This window comes from Hydra vulgaris, chromosome 03 (assembly GCF_038396675.1).
Source record: "Hydra vulgaris chromosome 03, alternate assembly HydraT2T_AEP".
Lineage (NCBI taxonomy): Eukaryota > Metazoa > Cnidaria > Hydrozoa > Anthoathecata > Hydridae > Hydra > Hydra vulgaris.
Window position 1 is genome coordinate 20,229,124 of NC_088922.1, and position 15,877 is coordinate 20,245,000.

The 15,877-nt window shown below is 27.5% G+C and overlaps 1 protein-coding gene across 1 annotated transcript; it reads left to right on the forward strand.

Moving 5' to 3' along the window:
* Positions 1-10,984: 10,984 nt before the first annotated feature.
* On the forward strand, positions 10,985-11,572 carry LOC136078539 (uncharacterized). Its single transcript, XM_065794317.1, has one exon. The coding sequence runs from the start codon at positions 10,985-10,987 to the stop codon at positions 11,570-11,572; it is 588 nt and encodes a 195-aa protein (XP_065650389.1).
* The last annotated feature ends 4,305 nt before the right edge of the window (positions 11,573-15,877 follow it).

Genomic DNA, 15,877 nt, shown 5'->3' on the forward strand with positions numbered 1-15,877 from the left:
GGGGCAAGAAGAAGACAAATTCAGTCTTATTGCCAAGCCCCTTCAAAAACAAGAGTATAAATAACAAAAAAAAAAACAAACTAGTATTACCGTTATCCCAATCTAATATATGCATAAAATACATATATAAATGTAAATGTAAAAAATACTTTTTATATGTATAAAATTTTATTTTTTGTCAAACTTTTATTTATTAAGATTTCGAATTTAAAAATAAATAAAAATGAGTTAAAACATGAACATCAAAGAAAGGTAAAGGTTCTGATTAAAATTAAAAATAAATACGATCAAAAAAAAGTAAATAACAAGTAAATAAAACGAGTGGTTACTCCTATTTAAAAATTTCAGAAGAAGTCTTGTTCGTTGTCAATTACGAAAAGTTTATTTTTTATTTTATTTTTAAGTTGATCAAGGGAAGGAATTTTTTTTAACTCATTATCCAATAACGTGTTCCATAATTTAGGTCCTCTGATTGCAATCGAGAGCTTAGAATAATTTTGGTTGAATATAATTGTTATTTGAAAATCTTGTTGGGTATAAATAATTTATTTTTTCAAAAAATGAGTTAAATAAAATGGGTGCCATTTTGTTATCTACTTTGAACATAAATATAGGAATATGATATAAATTAAGTTGAAATACGTTGAGGATTTTGAATTTGTTAAAAAGAAATTTAGTGTGTGAGAAGCGATCCACATTTCCAATAACTTTTACAGCGTGTTTTTGTTTAATTAAAAGCTTTTTGTTTTTAGATACATTAGTGCTGCACCAAATAACGTTAGCGTAATTTAGATTGCAATGAATAAAAGAAAAGTAAATAAATTTCAAACAAGTTTGGTTTATCAACTGTTTGGCTTTATATAAGAGGCCTACTTTTTTTGAGATTATATTATGGATTATACGTATGGGCTCTTTCCACGTTACATTTTCATCTAAAACTACACTTAGAAACAAAAAAGAACGCTCTCTTTTGACATAAGAGTTACTTGTCAATTAAATCTGTTTTTTTGCCATCATATAAAATGCATTGATTTCTATTCTTCAATTTACTCTTAAACCAATCTAAGTTAGAATTTATGATACCATAATTTTCAAGTTTATATAGAAGAATATTATGATCTTCGGTATCAAACGCTTTGCTTAGATCAATAAAGACACCTAAAGTAAATTTTTGTTCATCAAAAGCTTTAAATAGTTCTTGTACAAGATTAATTATTGCATGATCGGTCGAATGACCGGATTTAAAACCAAATTGTTTATTGTAAAGAATATTATTTATGTTTAAGAAGGAATAAAGTCTATTATACACATCTATTACACGCTTCAAAATCTTGGAAAAACAATTAAGTACTGAGATCGACCTGTTGTTGGAAACATCAGAAAGATCACCTGTTTTAAAAATTGGTGTAACCTTTGCACTTTTTAGTTTTTCAGGAAAAACTCCATGTTTTAAAGATAAATTAAAAATATGTAAAAGTGGAATTTTTATATATTTTAGTGATTTAATAAAGACATTACTGCTAACATCATCTAAACTTGATCTTTTGTTAGGTTTTAGCATGGATACTGAATTTAATAATTCTTCCTTCGTAAGTGAGCAATTCCACGACAAATAACTCATCAATTTTTTTTTTTTTTTTATTGTATTTATAATATCTTCCCTAGAAACAAAATAGACATTGAAATTAGTCTCATTTTTAACAGCTTTATGAAAAGTTATGGCATGAGTTATTATAAATTTTCTCTTGATTATTTTTTGTGCTGCTACTCTTTTAACGGTCCCACCTATAGCATGTACCAATCTTTTCCCATGTGAAGCAGCAAAAAAGTTCCAGAATAATTTTAAATCATGCTGTTCTTCCAACCAGGGTATTGCTGATGCAATAAAACGATTTTTAATTGATTACTCGGTCCGTCTATCTTAATTTGTAGTATTTTAACACTTGATTTAATATGGTTAGATAATAAATTATGAACAAATACAAGAATAGATTTTTTTGAATGGTTTGAATCATCTGAAACTATGACAGATGACGAGAATAAATTTTGGTACTAAATATGCAGTAAATACAGTAACTTGCTTCTTGTACCAATGTGCCGACTGCACTTCATCTTGCCAAAAAGTTGAAAAATTTTCAGCACAATTCACTTAAAGGACGGCTGTGTTTAGATTACTTTGAAGTTGGATCTTATGATCACGATGTCTTTGATTGTTTCTGTTTAATAAAATAATGCCAAAGAAATGAAGGTAAAGATTTTGAAAAGGTGCTTTAAAGGTCATTAACTCTTCCCTTTTTTTAAATCTTTTTAATATATTTTTTTCCATTACCATCAGCAACTTTTTCCCATTGGTACCATGTAATGCATTTATTCTTGTCAATTTCATTCAAAGCATATAGATTATGAAACTTCGCAGCATCTTTTCATGTTGTACACATATTGTTATAACAAATGTCTTTTTCACTGTCACATACAATGCTAAGAGGAAATTCATGTGAATACAACAGAAAATTTAAATCAAACTTGTGCAGGGCTTTAAGGATAAGAATTATATTTTGATGTCGTTGACAACAACAAACGTTTCTTGACATTGAACGAGACAAAAGCATATGTGGTGGGCGTAAAATAGCAAACTTTGATTTTCCAACTAATTCTTCAGGATAATCACTTTTAAAAACAGCATAAGCTTCATTAACATTCACATACAAATGACGTTTTTGCAGTTTTTTTCTTGTTCTTTAATCTCACCACAATGGTGTCTCTTTTACCGGGTGCAAGACGGGATATATCATCACGCTGGTAAAAATCAAGAACCAATTTTACAGTTAAAGCATCTAAAACATTTTCACTAAGTATTTTTTGTGGACTAGGGATTTCATTCATTTTTGTTAAAAGTTATTGTACAACTTTAGCCGTCTTTCTGGGTGATTTTGGTAGTGCTGATTCGGCTCTCTTAACAGCTTTTCCAAGAGTGCTTGCAGATTTATAAGAGGGTGATGTAACAGCTACAGATTTTGATTCTGGTATTTTTTTTCTGTTCTTTCTCTTTCAATGCCTTTCTTTTTCTCGTTGAGCCTCCAATTTAGCAAGTCGTCTTTCTTTTTCCTTTTTGATTCTTTTTCTTTAAATACTTTTTCGCCAAATTTTTCTAAATGCCTTTCACGTTATTTCCTATGACGTTCAGCATGAGTAAGAGGCGTGTTAAACCCTTGAAAGATTAAAAAAAATCAACACAATAGTTATGGAGATGGACGAATTACATCCAAGGCTCAATGGAGTTACAACTATCCTTTAGAGAGGCTCTATGTATCCCTAAAGAGAGCCTCAAGGACAACTGAGCAAATATTGCCTATCCAAAGAAATACCTATATTTTGTAGTTTTTGTAGACAACGTTAAAAAAGCTAACTGCACAATAATCTGGCCAATTTAAGTTGATAAAAACTCAATTGTGGCTTTAGTTTAGCAGTTTTAAATATTGTTTTAAATTGTGTTAAAAAATTGTCACACCGTGACGTCACGGCGTGACATAAAAAGATTCTAAAAATAACTTGAGCTAATTATTTTTTTAAACATATTGGTATTTTTTTAGATGTACTAGATAGAGTTCTCATTGCGCTGGAATTTTGAAATCCTAAGTTTTATTGGTTGTCTTAGAAATAAAACTATTGGTACCCTTATTGTCACAGCGTGACAATAGCGGTAATAACATGTGATTAAAATAAATGGTTTTCTAAATTCGTCTGGCAATAAGTATGCTTTTATCATAAGTAGCAATGATTAGTGCAGCTAAAAACCTGATTGCAATGAGCAAGACAGTTTTTGAATTTTATATAGGTTCAATTGAACTTTGGAGATTAAAAATGATTTAAATTATCGCAAAAACGCCTATTTTTACCTTCTGTTTCAGCCCATATAATTTTTTATGATAGCGGCATACTATAACAAACTATATATTTTCTGAAAGAGGAGAAGTAGAACTTTCTACTGATATATAGTATTATGTATGTTGGCTTCGTTTAATTTTTTCATTTTTTGTGAGACGGTCGTGGAATTGCTCAAGTTCATGATTAGGCATAATAGCATTATTTGATGTCAAGTATGATTTACCGGTTTTTACATCCATTTAAAACAAAACATGACATCCATTTAAAACAACCGTGACATTCATTTAAAACATCGTGCCAATCAATTAAAACAATTGTGATTTTCAATTAAAACATTAACGCATGCGCAATCTCAACATTCTATATTATTCAAAAAAAAAGGTTTTATTTTAATATATATTTTTATTTTTTTATTAAATTTTTAAAAATTATTTAAAAAATTTTTTTTATTTAAAATAAAATGTTTATTTTCCAATTTTTCTGACCTAAGACACGCTTTTTTGAAGCGTGTCTTAGGTCAGATGACATACCTCGACAGTAATTAAAATAAAACCTTTTTTTTTTGAATAATAAAACCTTTTTTTTTTGAATAATATAGAATGTTGAGATTGCGCATGCGTTAAATGTTTTAATTGAAAATCACAATTGTTTCAATTGATTGGCACGGTGTTTTAAATGAATGTCATGGTTGTTTTAAAATTTAAATGGATGTAAAAACCGGTGAAGCTTATTTTAGATGGTTCGATTATAGCGGCTAAACTTTTACCAACATTTACAAAAATTAAGCGTTTCCGCTACCATAGATTTATCAACAACTAATTAATTACTTAATTTGAGATTTTTTGGCAGAGCATTTCTGACTAAATTTTTCTTGCCAATTACTTCCATAATAATGCGCCATGTGTTTAGTGAACGATTACTTTTTATTATTCGATCTGAATAGTAATTAGTTTTTGAACGTCTCAAAATTAACTCAAATAAGCGTTTATAGTTTTTATAGTTAGTTTCATTATCTAGTGTTCTTTTTTTAAGATATTTGCAATATTATCGCTGTGTTATTTTTGAAGATTTAACAATTCCCTTTGTTATCCAAGGTCTTAAAAGGCTTTTTTTTTTTTTTTAATAATTTTGTAACTTTGGGAAATGCTTTATTATAATATATAAGAAACTTAGCTAAGAAGATATCATAGGCTTCATCAGCATTTAAATTTAATAGAGTTTCATCTTATTTTTCAAATGATATAATATCATGAAAGGATTTAATGGAGGTATCGTATATTAGTCGACTTATTGCATTTATTTGAAATAATAAAAATCGGAAAGTGATCCGAAATATCCGTTTTAAATATTCCTGTTTTTATTTTTGATGTAAGAAATTCATCGGTAAAAATTTGATCTATTGATGTTACACTAGTCTTAGTTACACGCGTGGGTTTATTGATTAATGGTATGTAACCAGATTAAAAAAAGACATTAAAGAAATTATAAATGTGCTTATTATTCATCAGCATTTAAATTTAATAGAGTTTCATCCCATTTTTCAAATGATATAATATCATGAAAGGATTTAATGGAGGTATCGTCATAGTCAAAAATGTTGAGGTTAATGTCTCCGATAAAATGAACACTTTTATTTAAACTTGATTTTTTTTAAATTATTTTTTTAATGTGGTCTTTAAATGAATTAATTTTTCCTGTTGGGGGTCTATATAATACATGCGCAATACACGGCGGTTTAGTAATGGACATTTATTATGCGCATGCGTTATACTTTGCTCAAATGTTGGTAAACAATAATGTTCGCAAGTAAACAGAGAACTACTATAAAAGTTGCTAAACTTCAAATTAGATATATTTGTAGATATTTCTAAATAGTCTATCAGAAATGATATCAAAACAGTACTTTAGGTATGGTATGTGTCATCAAAGCTATCATTTAAATAATTTTACAAAGAGAATAGAAGTGGGACTAAAGTGAAACTTAGCTGTTTTTTAGGTGAAGTTTAACTTGTGCTTACATTATAGTCTATATTCTAAAGTTTTAAATTTTTTAGTGACTACCTTGATTTTTTTTTAAAAAATATAAAAATTTGTGAATCATTTAAAGCAAAAATCAAAAACCGGTTACTTTTTTTTGTGATAATATAATGCTTTTAAAGATTGGTAAGTTTTCTTTTTATTTGAAAGTTTAAAAGTACTGACAGAAATATTATATAGGCTTTAATACTGCCGTTTATTTTCTTTAAATCATTTTGCAGTATTTTTATTATTTTATTATTTAGTATTTTATTATTATTTGGATTATTTTTAGTATCTACAATTTTTCTTTTTCTTGGGTGAGCTTTTTTTTGATATTTTTTTACAGTCGGGTTGTTTTTTATGAAATGCTCATTTATTATGCTTTTTAATCTACGTACTCCTTTCATATGGCAATTGGTACTCTTTTCTCAATTCTGCATTTTCTCAATTTATTGTGTTCCGCATAATATACATATATATATACATATATATATATATATATATATATATATATATATATATATATATATATATATATATATATATATATATATATATATATATATATATATATATATATATTACATATATACCGCATAATATATGTATATATATATATTACATATATACCGCACATATATATACATATATATATATATATATATATATATATATATATATATATATACGTATATATATATATATATATATATATATATATATATATATATATATATATATATATATATATACGTATATATATATATATATATATATATATATATATGTATATTACATATATACCGCATACATATATATACACATGCATCCATTTATATACATATATACGCATATATACATATATACATATATATATATATATATATATATTACATATATACCGCATAATATATGTATATATATATATATACTACATATATACCGCACATATATATACATATATATATATATATATATATATACATATATATATATATATATATATATATATATATATATATATATATACGTATATATATATGTATATTACATATATACCGCATACATATATATACACATGCATCCATTTATATACATATATACGCATATATACATATATATATATATATATATATATATATATATATATATATATATATATATATATATATATATATATATATATATATATATATTACATATATACCGCATAATATATATATATTACATATATACCGCATACATATATATACACATGCATCCATATATATACATTTATACGCATATATACATAAATACATATAAATATATATATATATATATATATATATATATATATATATATATATATATATGTATATATATATATATATATATATATATATATATATATGACGGAAAAAAATCACATTTAAACTTTTTACAGTATTTGTGTTAATAAGATATATACATATACAAAATCATTAGAAGTGAAGGGAGGTAATCCACTGTTATTTAGCGTGGTACCCTCCCACAAAAATTTATACAAATATGCCTAATGTAGATGATACTAACACCAATGCAATGATTGCTGTGCGAAATGAATTACTATGTTTCTTGAAAAATAAATCAGATGTCTTAAGTTTTGACGACAATGTTCAAATTATATGTGACTTTTACAAGGAAGAGGAAATATTTGATGCTGAAGCCATAATTAATAAACTACTTCCAGATAAGCGCCTGGTAAAAAGAAGTGGGAATGATAAATGCAAAAAAACTGTTGAGGATATGCTAAAGTTGCTTCTAGACCCAATAAATAAATTACCAAATTTTTATGCTATCAATTTAAACCTGTCTGTCTCTAAACACTGCTCTCATAAATACGGGCATAAATCTATAAAATATCAAAGCATTAAAACTTGGAACAACCTTCCTTATGAACATACTCAACCTTTAAAACTAGATTATTCTACTTTTTATTAAAAAAATATAGTTAATGTTTATAATTTCTATAATCAATTTATGTTGTTTTTAGTTTTTTTTTTTTTTTTTTTTTAATTTCTGTTATATATTTTGTTGTCATTACTATTGCTTATTGTTATTTTTATAAACATTTACATTACTATTATTTACTACTTTTAACTATTACTACTAATATTAATATTGTTACTATTATTATTATTGTTATTATTGTTATTATTATTAGTAGTATTATTAACACCATTATTTTTATGTTATAAAGTTATTATTAATACCGTTATTTTTATGTTATAAAGTTTATTATTTTTATTATATATTATGAAAATTAAAATTATATTTATTTGAATTAGATATTATTAACATTAGCAGGTGTTTACTTTATATTAGTAAATTTACTATTTGTAAACATCCTTGAATGTAAAATCTTATTTCAGAAATAAATTATTTATTGATTGATTGAATAATTTATCTCGTCTTCCTCCTGTTAGTACGGAGCACATTGATATCAGTGCTTTGCTTCAGGAGGTTACCTTTCTCCGATCTGAAGTAAAACAATTTACAATATTTTAGAATGAAATGAGACATTTAATGAGTGCAATGAGCAATAAGGAACTTTCTAGTACTAAATTCCAAAATGATCCTAGCAGTTCTATTAGCCTTGATGTAATTGATAATAATGAGCCCTTCTTCTACTAGTGATAAACCTATTAAATTTACAGGGCGACCACTGATGTCAGATATTTTTAAGAAGTGCGTACATAATCTACCTGTAACCAAAAAAGTTGTCCATACAAAATAACACATTTTAGGTACATCAGACTCCAACAATAGACTTAAATCAATCTCTTTAGATAAACTGCCCAAGCGTAGTATTGATATATTTGTCTCAAGATTAGATCCTTCTACAACAGAAAATGAGGTAATCGATTGCACTTATGATATTTTAAAAATTGATAATGATTACTCTGTAAAGTGTGAAAAATTAAAATCCAAATTTAGTGGTTATTCCTCGCATTATATATCTGTATCTGTAGATTCCTCCCATTTAAAAAATAAAGTTGTTTGTTTAATGTCTACTGAAGCTTGGCCTAAGGGTCTACTGTAGCGAAGATATTTTAAACCCAAAAATGGCGAATAGCAACAGCATAACTTTTTGTACATTTAAGTGTCGTTCTTTTAAAAACAATATTTTTGCAATTAAAGAATTGTGTCTTACATACGATTTTGTTTTATTACAAAAGCATTGGTTATTACCTAATGAGCTTGAATTATTAAACAATGTACATCCTGACTTTTATGGTAATGGTATATCAGCAGTAAACATATCATCTGACATATTAATTGGTAGACCCTTTTTCAGGGACCGCTATCCTTTATCGAAAAAATTTGGCAAATAATATTACAATCATTAAATCTTTAGAATCCAGAATCAATTGTTTAAAAGTATCTGCCAATATAGGGAAAATTTTGCTAATAAGTGTTTACATGCCAACGAATTATAATGACGAACATTGTCTTCATATTATATTGATATATGCTCAAAAATAAAATTACTTATACTGGAAACTGATGCTGTGAACATAGTTATTGCTGGCGATTTTAATTGTTATAATGAGTCAAGATTCTATGAAGAATTTTCTAATCTTGCTTTAGAAAATAAATTGATTAAATCTGATATAAATCGCCTTGACAATATCTGTACATATGTCAGTGACAATGGTGATATTTCTTAGTGGTTGGACCACATTCTATGCAGTCCAATTATTGATAATCAAATTATATCTATTTCGGTTTTAAACAATGTTATTGCATCAGACCATAAACCATTAGCGTTTCTGATCTCTTGCTCATTAGCAAACTCATCCAAAATATATAATAACAAATCTTATTTTAATGACAAATAGATCTCCTAACTGGCAAATTTGTGACAAAGCTACCTTAACACGTTATGCAGAAATAGTAGATTCTTAATTAAAATCCGTACATGTACCCCTCTATTTACTTACTGAAAATATTCCAAATGGCTACAATACAACTCACGATATTGATTTATTCTATAACAGCATCATAAATAATTTGCAATCTTCTGTATCTGATACCATACCTCATTGTAATTTTAAACATAAAAACCATGAATATATTACTCCAGGTTGGAATGACTATGTTAAAGATAAACACGACATTGCAAGAGATGCCTTCAAGCAATGGATTTTTCAAGGAAAGAAGAAACAGGGTGACATTTTTGAAAACATGAAGCGCTCTCGTGCTACTTTTAAATTAGCTCTTAGATATCGTAGATGTCATTATGAACAAATTCAAGCCGATTTATGTGCAAAAAGTATGAACAACACAGACTCGAGAAAGTTCTGGAATAATGTGCGAAAGATCAGTAACAGTAATGCAGCGAACATTGTGGCTAGTGTTGGAGGTGCCACAGGTGATTGTCTTATTGCTAATATGTGGAAAGAGAACTTTCAAAATTTGTATCATTCAACTAACAACGAAAAATATTACCTCAGTTTCATAAAGGAAATGGAATTTTCCACTGAAAACTATATTGTGATATTATTGTGAGTTGCGTTGACATATCCACTGCAGTAAAAACTCAGAAACTAGGAAAAGCAGATGGACCTGATAACCTTTGTATGGAATCTTTTATGTATGGTGGAAGTAGATTGCAGTTTTTTATTAATATTTTTTTAATTTATGCATTAAATTTGGTTATTTACCACCCACGTTTTGTGAGGCCACGATTATTCCATTAGTAAAATCTAAAATGGCTGATTTAACAGATGTGAACAACTATAGAGCTGTGTCCTCTGCTATGTCAAAATGTTTTTAAAGTCTTTTATTGCAGAAAATCAATTTGTACAACATTAATAAAAATGATAATTACCAATTTGGCTTTAAACAAAACCACTCTACAACATCATGCTCAAACTATTTTAAAAAGACTGTGCAGTACTACACATCTAGAGGAAGCCATGTATTTGCTTGCTTCATAGACTTTAATAAAGCATTTGACAGTGTCAATTACTGGCTGTTGTTCAAAAAATTATTAGATACTGGTCTGCCCAAAAAACTTGTTTGTTTGCTTGCATTTTGGTATAGTAATCAACAAATGTCTGTTCGATGGCAGAAAACAAAATCAAACAGTTTTGGAATTGGGAATGGTGTTCGTCATGGTAGTATATTGTCACCACTTCTATTTAACTTTTACATACAAGATTTGATTTCATCAATATCATACCTTCGTATTGGATGTAATATAGGTGGTATATTCATAAATGTATTGGCCTATGCTAATGATATGGTTCTAATTGCACCTTCTTGGTTTTTTCTTCAAAAACTAATTAGCTTTACAAATAAGGATTCTTCCTTAATTAACATGTCCTTTAATACCAAGAAACCTGTATGTATGGTGTTTAATCCAACTCAAAAATCAAAAGTTATATCAAACTTCTTCCCAGAATTATGCGTGTCAGGATGTGAAATTGCTTTTGTTGAACCTTTTAAATACCTTGGTCATATAATTAAAAATGACCTTACCGATGAATTTGATATAATCAAAGAAGTGAAGGGGCTTTACACGCGTAAAAATATCTTAATAAGACGCTTTCAATGGCACGCCTTCAGTATTGCCACAACAAATGTGCTAAAATGTTTTTCGGATACAACAAATATGATAGTATATCTTACATGCTTTTAGAGTTCAGATTACCATCTTTTCATACAATTATCTTAAACTATAGACATGCTTTTCGTAAACAGTTGACGGCTTTTACCTTGGTGAATCACTCTATGCATTCAGTTAATCAAAGTTTGAAATAATACTTTTCTTTTAAAAAACTATGGACCTGGCACCTAATTTGTACATGCCTGTTGTCTGAAGTATATTTTATTTATTTATTTATTTATATATATATATATATATATATATATATATATATATATATATATATATATATATATATATATATATATATATAAGTAAAAACACTTATCTAATTTTTTCTTTCTTCTACACAGTGTTTCTCCATCGCAGATTCATTCAAGATTCTTCCTGATGAACCTACTGATGGAGAAACACTGTGTAGAAGAAAGGAAAAATTAGATAAGTGTTTTTACTAATTTATTATTGCTCTGTTCTTTATGAACGTTGAGCTCTCTGTTTGTAGAATACACTAACATAATTTATATATATATATATATATATATATATATATATATATATATATATATATATATATATATATATATATATATATATATATATATATATATATATATATATATATATACATATATATATATATATATATATATATATATTATATATATATATATATATATATATATATATACATATATATGCGATATATATGTAACCAAGTACTGTAATCTTCTTTAATCATCATTCACTATCATTCACTAAAATGGTCTTTGAAGTAACTTTTCTTTTGTTGAGTCTTGCATCTTGCAAAATTCACAAGAGTTTACTCATATGTCAGAAACTAGGCTTGAATCCACAGACTATTCTTTTATGTGCTTTCACTTAGCACTACTTAACTCTATAGCCTTTCTCTTTGTTCTATATTGCTCTCCTTCATCTCAAGACTGCACTCTTTTTGATGCCATTTTTAATCAAATTAAACGCCTTTCTCTTTATCCTTCAGCCAATGTCATGGTTGTTGCTGACTTTAATGCTCATCACACTGATTGGCTTGTCTCTATTGTCAGTGACTAGGCAGGCGTTAAGGCCCACAACTTTTCTTTTATCTTTAACACAAATAATCAACTTTCCAATTCGCTTTCCAGAAAATTCAAATCATTTATCTTCTCTACTCAACTTATGCCTTGTTTCTGATTTTAGTCAGTGCTCAGTTTCTCCACATTCACCCTTAGGTGCTTCTAATGACACTCAAAGCCACAGTTTGACCTCTTTAAAACTATTATCTTATTCTATTTTTTTATCAGAATCCCTCTATCATTGTACGCCTTGCAACTACCTTAAAGCTGACTGGGACTCTTTCTGTGATTTTCTTTGAGATGGCCCTTGGGTAAAAATCTATCATCTTCATGCTTAAAAATTACTTTTGTATCTATTGCCAAAACAATTCTTTAGAAAACAAACATCTATTTACAACTGCTAGAAACCAGTAAAAAAAGATTTTTTCTAATACCAATGCCCACTATTTTCAGGTCACAAAATCGTGTATTTTATCTCTAAAATTAGGCTCTAGAGACTTCTGGACAACTTTTAACAGTGTCTATATTAAGGGCAAATCTGTTATTTCACCTCTCTTGCATCGTTCAGATTTTGTTATAAAGTTTGGCATGCTGGTCCTCTCCATAAGTTCTTTTCTTACCGTGTATTAGGTAACATCTTTAAGATTATTGAATCCTTCTTTACCAATCATTGTACAAAAGTTGTCGTTTTTATTCTAATTTCAGAGGTTCCTCTAGGTTCTTAGCCAAATACTTTTTTTGGTTTACATAAACAATCTTCCTGAAATTATCTCATCTAAGATGGCATTGTGCGCAGATGATACTACCATTTATTATTGTCTTGATAAGAAGCCAACACTCTCTAAATACTTGGAGGGGGCATTTATGCTTGAAAAAGATATAATTTTTATTACTGCAAGGGCTCTCATTGGTTGTTGAATTTTAACTCAGATAAATCTCAATTTTTTTCTGTTAATTGTTATGACATCAGTCTTTTGATCTTCCTATATTTATAAGCAGTATTGAACTCAATGAATCATCTGCCTTTCGTCTTCTAAGATTAATTTTTACTTGGAAACCATATATCAAATCTATTGCAAAATACAACAGCTAAGGTTGCATCTCTGTACAGTACTCACCACTCCAGGCAGAACAGAAAACCTTTCTTATTTTATCTTTATACCGAAGGAGGGTGTGGATAAATTTTCTCGAAGCTGCATCCTTCTCCAATTTGTAAAAGAAATTCAAGACAATCGCAAAATTGTCTTGAACTTCTTTTACAAATTGGAAATTCAGTTTGTTTTTCCAAATCGATTTTACTTTGTTAAAGTGGGAAAACATACGTTCTCTTTTAGGCATTTGTAAACGGACTAAGTAAGAACAACTCAAATTTGTCTAATACATTTCTGTATTCAGCAATAATTATATCTATAGTTGTAAATGTTTTTTTCCACATTTTCAAATAATATTCACCAAACGAATTCTTTAGCATTGAAAAAATTTAACTTTTTAAATCAATCCACCCAATGAAAATTTTATCTGTGTCACATCCCCCATTTTTTAAGAGATTTTTAAAATGAGAAACTGCTTCTGCTATTTCTTTATCACCAAATGTAATCACAGGGTTTGTCAGCCAAAAAGATGTCTAACAGAAAAACTAAATTACAGAAAAAAGAAGATACATTAATATCTTTGAAACGCAAATCCATACTATTTGTTAAACTATTCATTATATCAGTATAAATGTGTTGCACTGATGCATTTGTTTTATTAGAATTTCGTAAAATAATGTTTTGATAAATCGCCATCTTTATCGACTATACTTTCAATTAATTTTTTTAAGATTGTTAAAATATTTGCTTTGTTGAAATATTGTGCAACAAACTATTCAAGAGAGTTTTAAGTTTTTCCATTGTCCAACCAAATTGTTGCACCCTCCGGACAGCTTTTATTGGATCATGTAAATCTTGCTGGAAGCCAATACTCAAGCGTCTCAACAGTGCAAGAACATCTAGATTAACAGATAAATATATTAAAAGAGATGATTTTTCTAAATTTTTAAAAATCTCTTTAACTCAACTTTTTTTAACGGCAGAGATTCTGTTTGGCTATGAGACTCTATATAAGAAATATATGCACCATTATTATATAAAGCTATTTTCATATTTCATATTTTCATATTGCATTCCATTTTTGATCCAGCAAGTGTATCCAGTACCTATGATTTTGTTGGTTAAGGAACAGATATTTTCCAAGCTTCTGATAGAAGTTTTAATTCTCATAAACATTTCAGCGACTGTTTATAAAAACAATGTAACTTTACTAAGAATTCACATTTTGCAAATGCAATTATTCACGTTTTGCACAAATTACTCACATTTTGCAAATGCAGTGTACCTTTCAAAACCAGCTTGTAATGCAAGCTCGAGACGACGGTTGAAACAACGTATTACTTGAAGCAATGGAGATTTTTTATAAGTAAAGCTCCAAAACCAGAGTGAACATCATGATTTATGCTTGCTCCGTCTGCATTTAACCCTAATAGTTTTTTAGTCATGTCAGTTATTCCAACTCTTGCAAATGCTTGTTCAAGGCAGATTTGTAAACCACAGACATTATGATTGCCAATGTTTTCAACCAATAAAAGTTTAATCTATGGACTGTCCTTAAACAAAAACAATACATACATTAATTCTGGTTCCAGAGTAGCAATATCACAACTGTCATCATTTAAAATTGAATAATATCTTGACAAAAAATTAAAATTTAATAATATCTCTATAAAATAATCTCTGAAATAATCTTAAGCAATTTGACCAATGTAAAAATTTGTAAAAATATCAGCGGCTTGATTAGTTGAATAACTAATTGAAATATTTTATTGCTATTATTTTTTGCCTGCAAGATAACATTGATTGGAACTTAGTGTGAAAAAAACCATACCAACTTATTTATACTCTATTGATAATAAATAAAACCGCTATTTTTTGTTTATAAATATAGTCTGCCATTTGTAAAAAAGGCAAAAGCCTGAAGCCAATGTGTGAAATAAAAGTTAAAAAATGCAAGTCAAAAGTTCCCAATAAACAAAGATAATTTTAGACAGATTTTAAAATACGTTGCTCTTTTTCTGGATAACTGATTAGAGTTCAGTTTCTAACTTTTAACTAAGAAAAACTTATGAAAATGCTTTAGATATCATACTAATGTAAAATTGTTCTATAAAAACTTTTTACTTTATCAAGTTTTTATCTCAAATGTAATTTTTATATAAAAGTAGTTTCTG